The following is a 13,821-nucleotide window of genomic DNA, read 5'->3' on the forward strand; positions in this document are numbered from 1 at the left end:
TTCTTCCACCAGCTTCTTTGCCTTCTTCTGGCTCCAATACTTTAATTTTTGTTTTATGGCTGGGTTCTTCCAAGAATGGGGATAACCTGGGCCCTCTATGCTTACCTACTGTGCCCGCACTTTGGGCCTCTTTATCTCCAATATTTCCAGAGAGACAGATGCACTGACTTTTCAGCTCTGCCTTCCAAAATGGTTCTGCAAATCCATAATCATTTCTAAAATCTACATTTTCTGACTGGGTCCATTTTTTGGTTTTGAATTATTTGGACTATGACCAGAAAGCCTAAACCAACAACTTTTCACTTAAAAAATAAATAAATAAATAAAAGGGAAACTGTCCTTTAAAAAACTCCATATGATCAACCATAGCAATTCTTTCATAATTTATGTTCAAATAAAAGGTTTAACACTGAAACAATAAAAAAGGTATAGCTCGAAGGGATATGTCCCTCCCATTAAAAAAAAAATCTTACAAAAAAAAAAAAAAAGCCCAAAGGAGAATAATTTTTTTTTTTTTTCTGTTCAAGTTTTGATGAAAGTAGAAAAAAAAATGGGATTTGCTAAAGATTTTGATAAAAATAACCTGGAAAACACTAGGCCACTTCTCTATTTTTCTAAACACTTCTCTTCACTGCATTCCATTTTTACTTAAGCACATCATCAACACACATACCCCAACTCTTTAAAAAAAAAAGAGCCTGAAATTTTAGTTACACTACATGTGGTTTTCATTTGTGAAAAATGAACAAGCTGTTTGTGGTTAAACTGTCTAATCGCCTGTTATCAATCTAGCGCTGCATTCAAGATTTACAGGATACATCAGCTTCTGTGCCACATTAGCTGTAAAAGGGAGGGGGGGCGGGTTGGAAAAAGGAGGAGGAGAGAGTTTATCCTGAGGAATAATATTTCCGATGCAGCCACACTCGCACTACATCTGGTTGTGCTGGTAGCGGCAGTTAAATTGAAATATTTCACAGCGTGTGTCAGAAACATGCAGAATGGTAATTATGACAGATCTGATTAAGCCGGAGAGCCACACGCTCCCTGGCCAGCGCCGGTTGTGCAGGTGTGACCTTGTGCGTGCCTGCGTGTGTAAATAAAATTAATTACAAGCGAGAGGGTGAAGGCTTCAGTGACATCACAAAGCGGAGAAACTCCCAAGGGGGAGACCTAATGGAATATTTTCCCTCAGTCTAATAATACAGTTCATATTGACTTGAGGTAATTAGTGGGATCATTAAAGCAGTTTTCCCGGCGTATTTGGCTGCCTGATCAGATTAGTGAAAATGTTCTTCAGAACAAGCCCTGTGTGGTCTGCCAGAGAGGAGGAAATAAAAAGCAACAAAGCATATTTTGGAATGATAAGCAGCACTGGACTTTCACTCTACCGAAAAAAAAAAAAAAAAAAATCTCTCCTCCGCTCTGGAGCCTAAAGATCTAACTGTCCTGTCCATTTTAATTCTTCCATTCAACTTTTGTATTCCTATATGCATCGGAATGATTTCTCTCATTTCCCCTTTCTCTGTGTTCAACCAGACTGCTTTCTCACTAAATGAGCCACCCCAACAAATCTCTTTTAAACAAGGTGATTTTAAAATTGGGGGAAAGTATCTTAAATGACTGTATTACTGTTAACTGACAATATGGGGCAATTGAAAGAGGCAAAAAAAATTTTTTTTAAAACATGGGAAGGAAAGCCACTTAAAATATACCTACTAAACAAAAGATCCCTCTCTTATGTAACACACAACAGAGATTTAAATATTTATTCGCATTTGGATCTCAAAATGGATTTGGCGTAGGCCAAAGTTTGGGGCAAACATTCTTCCAGTGGAACAGAACACAGACCCCCTCGTCAAGAAAAAGGGCCATTTGTTTGAAAAGACTCTATTGAGCATGCTCCACCTTGCCACTGGAATATGCCAAGCGCTGTCACAGATGGCAGGCTCTGACAGTTCCCATCCGTAGCGTCGATACTCGACAGTTCAGCACAAGATCAGTGACATTCTGTCTCATTAGAACCACGCTAATTATCACAGCTAGTTTCAGGGGAAACCATGTGTTGCAATGGTCAATTTGAAGGAGTCTGTGCATCAACAAACTGGTAATAAGGATCAGACACCTTATTATATGACAGCATGCTGTCTATGATCTGATTTACAGAATCAGAGGCACTGAGGCGGCCGAGGAGGCTGGCAGTTTATGAAACAGTGTGTTTAAGCCCAATTCCTCAAGCACACTGGTTGAAAAGGGAATTATTTTAAAAAACACACAAAGACAACTGGAATTGCTGAATCAAGAAATCAAAGCAGACTAGATCCTCTATTAACATACCACAGAAGTAGATTAAGACCTAGAAAACAGACAGCTTCACCAACGTAACAACTGTATGGCAACTCGATAAGCGGTCTGGAGCGTATGTTTTTACAGGGTATTTAATGATAAATTATAGAATGGCTATCTTCGTACTAATCTCTAAAATATATACTGTACCTATATATTTTTTAAATGGGTGGTCTGTGATTTAGCTGTGCCATTTTTTTCACGCAAAACAATCGCATGTGTAAAAGCGTAACAACTATACTTAAAAAAATGAATAATCTCAGAAGTTACTTTTAAGATACTAAAGGTATCCTTTTGGAAAGGCAGAAAAAACTCCACGTTATTAGATTCATCTTCCCAACATAAGTTCTCCTATCCCTCGCTGAACACCTCTCACTGACATGCAACTTTAAGGATGCCTTTTCTTCCAGCACTATTTTTCTATTGTCATTTTGCATAAATGCATTTTCATTGCTCATTCATTTCACAGGGCCTTTATTTTCATTTCTCATATGAGGAAGAAAGAAGATAAAGCTGAAATAAAACCTCCCTTTACTACCAAAAACATAAAAGATAACTGTTGAGACTTCTGAGAAAACACTTTGCCGTTTAACTTGGTACATTGTTCAAGGATTATATGAGTGTTACTGTTGTGTGCTAAGTTTTTAACTGAATGACACTGTGGTTTAAGATGAATGCCTATTAAAAAGTTAAACCCCACTGGTTTGGTGTCTTCCCTACTTCCATTTTGTAGATACATGACCTTGTCCTAACGCACTAACTCTTCAACTGTCAAAAGATGATTACAGAGGAGTTGCCAAGAAGAGGAACTTTGATAGGATATTCTTAGTCCACACTTTTCAACCTATACTAACATTTTTGGACAAAAGGTGGCCTTAGAGTAAAGCAGAGTCTACAAATACATAATTGGTATACTCATGCTTTAGTATGTACATTCTGACCTGCTCTTTAATTAATTTTTTAAATTAATTTAGTGATTTAAGATAGAGAGGAAGGGGGCGGGGAGGGAAGAAGAGAGAGAGAAACATTCATCCATTGTTCCACCCATCCATGCATTTATCGGTTGATTCTTGTATGCACCCCGACCAAATTGAACACACAACCTTGGCATATCAGGACGACGCTCCAACCAACTGCCCGACCAGGGCCACACTGATCTGCCTTAAAGTGGATCACTCTTGTGGTGACCTTCCTTGGCCTTCCTCACATCATGATCCACTTTAAAGAGTTGGCCCAATATTCATAAATTGATTATTTTCAAATCTTGTCTAAAATATTCTTATGACATTTTCTAAAGATGGAGAAACTGGGCTTAATGAGTTATGACTATATTTGCAACAGTTAAGTTATTAAGTGGGTGAATGAGGAAAATGTATTTACATGACTCTAGTTAATTAATTTTTAATTTAGGGGAAAAGAGTGAAACTTTAAATGATTTGAAAGTTGCAATAAGATAACCAGAAACCCCCTGTTCAACCTGTTTAAAATAGTAACATCAAGTGCCTGGGGGAAAACACCTCTTTGCAACACTTTTAGCTAAAAATATAATGAGCAAATAAGTAAGTGTTCTATTGGATAATTCTGGACCTCCTTGATCAAACCCTAGATTTACTAAAACACATGCTTGTTTTTATAATGCAGAAATATGAAAAGGGCTTATATTCATATCCACAAACTTAACTCTTAAAAAATACAACCTATGTACCTTCAAGCCAGGAGAGTATGTCAATATCTATGTATTTAAAGCTATTAATTTCAATAGTCTTTCTTAACAAAAAGCTAGAAATATTAAGATACGTCTACATTTATGAAAACTCAATCCAATATAGCTTCCCAATATTCAGACATGAGATTTCTGAAGATCGGCTACCAGCACAGAACACCTTAAACAGGAGACCACTGGAACTCCACATCCTTCTTACTCAACACAAGCCACCAAAAATACGTTAACCTAGACGTGGGCAAGACAGCTGAGATGGCTACGCTCCAGGTTGTCTTAACTTCTCTTCTCACTCTCCCACTCCTGTCCTTTCTTGCTCTAGGAAGAGGATCCAGGGAAACCTAAGCTGTATTTCCCCAGGGTCTCCTCTCCCCAGTAAACATACATAATATTCCATAAAGCACTAGATGGAGAACATGTAAAGTGGCAGTTCTCTCCGCAAACCCTGGCTGAAGAAAACTCTATTTGCCCAAGAAGTGCTAACAGCAGTTCTCAACCTGTGGGTCGTGACCCCTTTGGCGGCCAAACGACCCTTTCACAGGGGTCGCCTGAGACCATCCTGCATATCAGATATTTACATTACAATTCATAACAGTAGCAACATTACAGTTATGAAGTAGCAACGAAAATAATTTTATGGTTGGGTCACAACATGAGGAACTGTATTTAAAGGGCCAGAAGGTTGAGAACCACTGTGCTAGGAGGCTGCAATGTGAATATCCTCCCAGGAACTACTAGAAAAGGGTGTGGCCCCAGCACTGACAGAAGCGTGACTCTCAATTCTGCAGGGGCCTCCTGTGTGTCTCAGATGGGAGGCTGCACAGGTGAAATCGTGTGGCAGCAAAGTCTGTCACGTGAACATTCCGAAAGAGTGAATCAGCACAGAGCTTCAAGGTGCAGTTTCCGCGAAGTGCAATTTAATTCTAACAAAATAAAAGATGCCTCACTCGCATGCTAGAATGCAGAATGCAATCATGGTTCCCTGATTTTTTTCCTGGATTTTGTCACTATAGATTCCTATTCCCAGCAATGAAAATTACAGGTTAGCCCTCTTTCAAGACCATTTTGTGACATACTACGTCTTACTGTATTTAAGAATGATAATCACCATCTCCAAATCCAAAGGTAAAAAAGATGCTTTTTCCCACCCACCTATGAAAACAAGGAGCTCTAAAGCTTTCTTCCTTTCTCTCTCTTCTGCCCTCCCTTCTCTCTCTCATGCTAGAGGCCTTCAATCTCCATGATAAAAGTGTCTGAAAGGATGGAAGAAAGCAAAAGGCTTTGAATTATTTGACCTCTTCAACTGCTTGTGCTCTTCACAGAGGAGGAAATCCTCTTGTTTTAGTGTTCAAAACTGTACCTATCGACCAGCCAAAGCTGTAGCAGCCAGAGTCCTCTAACGCTATAGGACAGATAGGTAGAGAATGCAGAAGATTATATTGAAAGCATGCTCTGTTAAATAGAATTTTCATCATCTAGTTCAGTGGTTCTCAACCTTCTGGCCCTTTAAATACAGTTCCTCATGTTGTGACCCAACCATAAAATTATTTTCGTTGCTACTTCATAACTGTAATGTTGCTACTGTTATGAATCGTAATGCAAATATCTGATATGCAGGATGGTCTTCGGCGACCCCTGTGAAAGGGTTGTTCGGCCGCCAAAGGGGTCGCGACCCACAGGTTGAGAACCGCTGCTCTAGTTGCTTTACCTGAAAGAAATACTCTGCTCAATAAAGGAGATAAATCATTTTCTAAACACACGTGGCGATGCAGTGCCGCTCAGTGAAAGCCCTTCACTCCTACCGCGTTACTCTATCTGCCAACTCCACCTCTGCAAACATGAAAATCAATGTAACAAGTCGATGTACAAGGCAAGGCCTACAGCGCTGCTAACGTCCCCTTGCTGGACATACACCTTAAGTCTCAGGGTTCTCGGGGGCTTTGCTGTGAAATAAAATTAGATTCCAACATCTGCCACCATTAAGGAAAAAATTCCATTTCCATCTCCCATATGAAAACACTATAACCAATGAACAGTAACTGAACCTTGATACCGTAATGGTTATTACCCAAATCAACTATTTTTTTTTTAAACAATAAAATTAGCGAATTCTGCTCTCATAATTATTTGAATGTTATCAGACTAAATGTTTGATAAAATTCCAATATGATTCACTTGAAAAAACTGCTGCTTATTTGAATACCCAGAATATAAAGTGTATTCATTTGTAGCTATTCACATTATGTTTAAAGCATATCATCTTTTTAAAGTTGGCATTAGCCAGCTTTCCTATCCAAGCACAAAAATCGCCCACCTTCCAGGTTGCACCCGCATATTTTATTCAGACATTTCTATTAGAGTTAAAAACAATCTAATTTCTGTTACTCATGGAAGAGGAGCGATAACACACGAGAATGGTGGAATCCACGGAGTCGGTTTCTGTGACTGGAAATACTTTGTGCATTAGTCAGTGCCTAGCACAACTATGATGTGTCTGGGTCCATAACATACTGAGACTGCAGGAACTTCAAAATAATTGTGCTGTCTGTCATTCAGGGTATCTACCCAAGGCTTTATCTTTTTACACAAAAGCTGTTTGAAATCCATGGAGAATAAAAATGTCTCTGTGTGGGGGGCTGAGCTGAGACTCTTGCTTAGCACACTGGAAGGCCTTTTCCATTTGTGTATAGCACTGTGTCATCTTAAAGCTCTTCTGTATACTTCCTACCAGGTAACCTCCTCCCCATAGGAAAAGAATCTTAGGCTCAAAAAGGTTAACTAATTTCTCACTATTATAATATCAACCACACAGCCTGGACCACAGCCTCCTGAGTTGTCTCACCCGTCCCCCCTGCTTTCCCCTCGGGCATGGAAAAGCGTGCGCTCTGGCCCTATGTTGGTAAGAATCTGTCAGCGAAGAAAGGAAAGGCCCCACCATTTCCACCATCCATTAGTCCAATATCCCGAATTCATCTGTCCTGGAGCTGGGTTTAACTTCGGTACTGATGCCACCTGGAACCCCGAGGAGACACTAAAATAGTAGGACAGATGCAGAGAACTGGGGGTTGGCTCTCCTGTTTATTAGTCAGGTGAGTCTTAGGTGAACATTGGGGAAAACTACGCTAGCTCACGGGATTAACTCTGAGAATTAAATGTAGATAATAGAGAATACACGATGGGGTTTAGCAGAAAAAAGGTGACGGGTGCTAAGTCCACCTGGAGAACTGGGGCAAGATGCAGCAGCAGGTGGAGCTGGACGGGACTGGTGTCCCTGCTTTGTCCATGCACCCCACCCGCCCCCATGTTCAGGCCTCCGCCTCATTCTGACAATCCTTACCACATTATCTCCAAGGTGTAAATAGAAATTGAATTCTGGCCATGAAAAAGGTCAGTCTGATTTGAAGATATTTTTTTAGAAATTCGTTTGCTAGCTTTTCTGTTCCCGTCACAAAAATCATGGCAGGAGAACAGAAGTTAAGTAGACGATGACCTTCCTTGTGAAGTCAGATCTCCTCCCTCAGGGTTACACACTGTTTTGGGACTGTCTTCCTTTTAAGAAACCATCAGTCTATCTACCTGTTTTCATCAACAGGGTAGTGCTGACAACCAAACTATACAACTGAGAGAAAACTACAGTGCTCTGTCAGGAAGGTACAGTAAATTAGGAGTTAGGAATAACTGTCCAAGAGAATGAAGTGAACAGGTTAACTCATGTGGTGACTCCACAGCCACCAACGGGCCCCTGGATTCTCTTTCAACCAGGAATGAGAGATTAGCTAACAGCGTTGGCGGGGTTCGGGAAACACCATCTTGGCAGACTCAGAGAAGCTGCCAAGCGACATTGCTGAAAGAGACTCATGGGAGCTTTGCAGGACAAGGGTGCAAAGAGCAAAAACGTTTAAAACCTCCCCAGAGCATCACTCACGGGCCATTGTCAAGCAATTGCTGCCACTGTCTGAAGAGGTCCCAAATCAGTGACTTAGCCCTGGCAGGGAGGATTGAACTTATCATTGAAAAGAAAAGAATGAAGGTAGCAAGGGGCTGCTAACCATAGGGGCTATGCTATAGTCCAACGGTTTTCAACCGGTGTGCCGCAAGCATTTTTAAAACATGCAATACCTGACTATTTAGTTAGGGGTACTAACCTCTTTTCGCTTAGATCAGGAGTCCTCAAACTGTGGCCCGCGGGCCACATGCACATACAAATATTGTATTTGTTCCCGTTTTGTTTTTTGTTTTTACTTCAAAATAAGATATGTGCAATGTGCATAGGAATTTGTTCATAGCTTTTTTTTAAACTATAGTCCGGCCCTCCAACGGTCTGAGGGACAGTGAACTGGCCCCCTGTTTAAAAAGTTTGAGGACCCCTGACTTAGATTGTAAAAAAAAAAAACACCAAAAAACAACAACAACCCACAATGAGAACAGCCAAAACAGCAATAGTTGTCCAGTGTGAATGCCCTGTCTTAAACCATAAATATGTAGGTCATATAATAGAGTTCTATCTTAATAAGGTTGCTTCTGATTGGTGAATTCATGGTACCAAAAATCTTTATATACAAGGATGGCACTTTTGAGCAAAAAATAATCACTATTATTATTTTCTATAAGTCAAATCAAAGTATAACTATATTTTCTGTCAGATCAACAAATATGTTTTTTGGTGTGCCACAAAATTTTAGTAATTAGTTTATGTGTGCCATGAAACGAAAAAGGTTCAAAATTCCTGCTGTAGTTAGAAAGGAAAATGGGAAAGGGGGGACCAGATGAAATTAAGTGACATATTATAAGCAAGTAAGTAACAGCTATCAAAAAGTTTTAAACCAAAGAATAGCCCATGGTCATGGGCAATCGGGTAGTGAAGGCCTGAGAGAGGGGAGAAAAAGGGGGTGGGGAGAGTGGGCAGTATCTGTAATACTATCAACAATTAAAAAAAGTTTTAAAATGTATTTTTGTTTGTTTTAAGCCTGACAGTAATACATGTCTAGTTTGTCTGTTTGTCTATTTTGGAGATTTGGGGAAAGTATTTGGCCTTGTAGGAATATAGCCTGTCATCCTTGATAATTAATTTAATTGGCTAGGTCAGAAAAGATGTAGTATGAGAAAGAAAAGCAAGATTATATACATTTAAATATGAGATCCTCACCATAATTAGACTAAGTAGCCCAAACAAGAATAAGCAGGGGAGGTGGGCGAGGGGTAAAGTGAGAACAGGACATTTCCCCTTAATGCATAGTCTTGGCATGTAAATGAAGACATCTGAAGAAGCACACAGGTTTGAAGCGGCTCTAACATTCTATCATAATTAGAAACATTTCAAGAGCCCTGTAATTTCCAATCAAAATTACAGTAATTTCCGATATACAAGCCATGATTCATGACAGATTTTTACATTCCATGAGAGATTACGGTGGCCTGATGTATGACACGCTGAGTACAGCACTAACATAAACAATTCAGTTTAATGTTTAAACAGCACTTGATGTTTAGAATCTCACAATAAAAGAAACATATTATTGTAGAAATTATCACTTTGACAGTGATTGAAGGGTAGGCAGGCATGTGGCCTATAAAGCTATAATTTTTACAGTCCACAGCTTGAGTTTAATCATTTTCCTATAACATTTCCAAGATATCCCTTAAGTATTTCATCCAGCCTATAACTTAAACAAGAACAACCTTTTCTAAAGAGAAACTCCCATCTAGGTCCACTATTAACGCCGATAGAGTGAAATTGTAGGAAAAGCTCAAAGTAGTATACTGTAAAGACTCTCAGGGTTGTATATGGTTATCAGAAGTTAACATAAGTTTATTATAAAGGAGGGTTCATTAATGATAATAAAAATATACTTGGTTAAAATTTCAAGTTGTTGAAATCTTACCTGAGCCTTTGACTGCCTCTAAATTCTCCCCTTGGTGGTGTTATCAAAGCTTTTTGCAAAGGGATAGTGTAGTATTCTTTGGGTCTTATAAGAAGTAGTCTTGCTTTGAACAAGGGTTTATAGATAATTTTGAGTTCCTGCATATAGATGACTCAGCTTTTGATGAACGTAAATTATCAATATACGACAATTACTCTGATGAAGAACTGCATTATTTTGTTGTATTTTTGTCTTGTTTTGTAGGAATTTGTACCTTCTCCAATTCAATTCTCTTTATAATTGATCAGATATGGACAATTTTTCTCATTGTAATTCAATTTGTGTTATTATCTATAGAAAAATTAAAATCATTCATATGCAAAGATATACGTGTGTGTGTGTCAATTTGTTCTAATAAGTGCACTTAAGATTTGTAGGTGCCAGAGTTGGAACAGAAGAAACTATAATGTTTCTAATATTTTAGGACAGAAATCAAGGTCATCTAAGTAATAATGAAACAACAGCAATTCAAGTTATTTGTTCCACTACAATGGACCAGACTGAAAAACTTCCTATACGTTACAGTCTTACTCTTCTGAAAACAACTATAAACTGGCTCAGGGATTTACTAAGAAGTCCTAGGTCTGGAGAGTGGCTATTGGAGGAAATAAGACCCAAGTGTCTAGTATCAGAATCTGAACATTTTGTCTCACCAGAGAGTTCTGTACATAATCCCAGAGACTGTGACCTCTCAGTGATGCGAATTCATACTGAAAATAGACATCCTGAAAGTAGATAAACATTCTCCACGCCTAATCGAGGCTCCTACCTGGCTCTTGGTTGCTGCGACCTTTGCAAACAGTGCTTGGGACACTTTAGCGCGCTTCATTTCCTGCTGAATCTCATCATAAATGGAAGCATTAATGTTCATGGTATTGTTCTCTGGTTTCCCATTCCTCTCAGTGGCAATAGTAGCTGTTTTCACCTACAAAACATTTTGAACATGACTGTCATTTTTCATTGGTCAAATTGTCTTGAAGCTTCCCAGGCTCAGCATCCAAACTAGACACTGCTGCTCCTTTCATGATCAAGATGATCAACAGTGCAGTCATTCAACTTCAGTTATTACCCTGAGATCAGATTGCTTAAGTTAAGGAAGTCACACTGTCACAGGTGATTGCATCTGTAATATGACAGCCACTGCCAGCAGACAACAAGGAATTACAATGCCATAAAGTAAGTTTTCTGGAAAGCTAAATAGTTTCAAAGACTTGAAAACCCTAAGCTAATTGTTTCCCAATTACCTCCCATTGCACTTCTAACAAAGGAAATTCACAATTAAAGTCATAAGGCACAGTGCTGTATCTTCACTGGGTGCCTGTGCCTAACAGACAATGGCATCACTAATAGCTATTATATACTATGGCCTTTTTAATTTTAGGCTCTTTTTTAATACCCTTTCCTCATGTTTCATTTAAAAAATCTTCCATAACAAAGCCATTTGCAGAGCTGCATATTTAAATCTTCTATCCATCCATGAAACAGGTAGAGTGCCTTGCTTAATTATCATAAAGGCTGGTTGCGTTTTACACGTGCATGTCCAAGCTGTTCTGTGTAATTATTTCATCTTTTCCTGGCACCCCTGTATATAACTATTTCTTTTTGACTTATGGAACCAGACTATAAGAAAATGTTCCACAATATTTAACAGAACATTGCTGCGAGTTACACAAAATATATAATCAGTGGCTTAAAAAATATATCCAAAATGTATAATCCTGAATGAAAGATTAGCATCAGTGCTGTTGGAAATAATGACAAACAGGTGCCAGCAGAAAAATGCCACAGAATTTTAGGGGGAAAATTAAATCACACCCTCAAAATTTATTAATACTATTATTAATCTTTAAAAGTGCAAATTTAATTTTTTATTACGCAGTTATGTTGACCAGTCTGGAAAATTTACATCTGAACCCTGTAGCTGCTTTTTTTTAAAAAAAAACAAAACAAAAAAAAAACTGGGGAACTGATAAAAATGTAAATGAAAGTTACCAAGGATGCAGGACCATGTTTTTCCTGGCAACGTGATTCATTAAGGGCCTGATGTCTTTGGGTCCTTTACAGAACCCAGGTTTTTGTTCTCTAGAAATTTAGCATCTTGGACCATTTCTCACATACACTATAAACACTAGGAAATGAAATGCATTTTAGAATAAACGAAGGAATTTTTTGGCTGCAAGTCTTCCAGGTTTATTTCACACTGTCCCAAAATATTTGGCATCAAAAGTGGGACAAAGGTTATCCTAGGCTACTCAATTCTCTGCTCTTAGTAAATATGAGCCCCTTTTATTTTTAAAAAAATATTTTTTATTGATTTCATAAAGGGAGAGGGAGACAGAGATAGAAACATCAATGGTGAGAGAGAATCATTGACCAGCTGCCTTCTGCACACCCCCTACTGGGGCTGGAGCCTGCAACCCGAGCACGTGCCCTTGACCAGAATCGAACCCGGGACCTTTCAGTCCACAGGCAAAACGAGCCAGGGCAATATGAGCCCCTTTTAAAGGTGCCTTCTGAATCCTTTGAACTTCTAGCCAGTTAGCGAAATAACTCACTCTGGCTTGTCGCAGAGAGACAGCTAGACTCTTCCACCCTGACACCACCTAAGCACTAAAAGGACGATGCTGTGAACTGGTTGGACCACAGGCCCTAAGTGAGGACATGGAAGGTGAGGCAGGCAGGACAGGTGTCCAACGGGCTGGGTCTCATTGGCCTCTCCTGCACTGTAAACTGGAAACAGGGGTGGAAGCCAGCTTTCCAGAGTCCCCCTTGCGGCTCTGTGACTCCAGTAAGCAAGGGCACTCACAGAGGTATATTCAGGACTGGAGGCCACTAAGCACATACACCGGGCTTTGAAGCAATAATCTGCTAAACACCACTTTAGGAGCCAGAAGAGTTAACGCATTACCATAAATTGCCTACAAAGTTGCTTTGGTGAGATTCACAACTTTGCTCTGGGGTGGTCTTGCTTTGAGGCAAAAGAATAGAGTTGATCACCCTATGGGGTCCCTTTTAATACCTACTTTTCTCACTGCTTAAATGAAAGAGAAAAGAAAAGCCATTTCAATCGCTTTGAAAATTGAATGTTATAGAAATGGGGGCACGAAGTCCAGTGCATTGGAAGAAGTAGTTCCCGGGTAGCAATCTGCGTAGCAATAGCTGAGAGAGAGCAGTCTTTGGAAACTCCGTGTTTCATGTTTTTGAAAATAATTTGCATTCTTTTGTAAAAATGCTGTTTAAGAATTTATCCTGCAGGTAGCCTATAATCATTTGTCTCAACACTGTGATTTTGTCTCTAAAAATTTCTTTGGTTTAATATTTTTTAAAGCAATTACAATTTGAATCAAAAAAGCAAGATTTTTAAATCATGGGGGCGGGGGGCGGGGAGTCAAATAATCGTTTCCTGGTAGCCAACACAAAATAAAAGTGGGAAATAAGTGCACATGAAACATTTAAAAATTTTTTTAAAAAAGTGAGAGCAACAACTTTTAAAAATATAAAGAAACCGCATTACTCATTTTAAAAAGATTTAGGAAAGTTCTTTATCATCTTGTTGGCTTAGATCTGCATCTTATCATAAATAAGCTATTACAATTCTGGAATCACATTTTTTCCTAAACACAAGCTATTGCTTAAGGCGAACTGACTTGGACGGCTTTTCAAAAATATGAGGGCTGAATTTTTCCCCAGGTAAAAATGGAAACAAAAATCTTTTATACCTCACTCTACTAAGTACTATTTTAGCTTAGTACAAAAAAAATCTTCTTTAATCCTGGTTTAGCTTTTAATATTATATCACACATTAAAATTCATAAAGTAGTTCATTCCAGGCAAAAC

General features: G+C 38.9%; 1 protein-coding gene across 7 annotated transcripts in view; it reads right to left on the minus strand.

Annotated features, from left to right (window-relative positions):
• SATB1 (SATB homeobox 1) overlaps positions 1 to 13,821 on the minus strand; it is a 101,351-nt gene that overhangs the window by 23,040 nt on the left and 64,490 nt on the right. For 6 of the 7 annotated variants that reach the window (XM_036332717.1, XM_036332718.1, XM_036332715.1 and 3 more), the window contains one exon: positions 10,754 to 10,909. The exons of the other annotated variant lie outside the window; for it this stretch is intronic. In XM_036332717.1, coding sequence (XP_036188610.1) covers positions 10,754 to 10,909 — 156 coding nt within the window. The remainder of the gene's footprint in view (positions 1 to 10,753; positions 10,910 to 13,821) is intronic. 7 annotated transcript variants of the gene reach the window in all.

The sequence above is a fragment of the Myotis myotis genome, unplaced genomic scaffold (genome assembly GCF_014108235.1).
Source record: "Myotis myotis isolate mMyoMyo1 unplaced genomic scaffold, mMyoMyo1.p scaffold_m19_p_13, whole genome shotgun sequence".
In the NCBI taxonomy this organism is placed as follows: Eukaryota; Metazoa; Chordata; class Mammalia; order Chiroptera; family Vespertilionidae; genus Myotis; species Myotis myotis.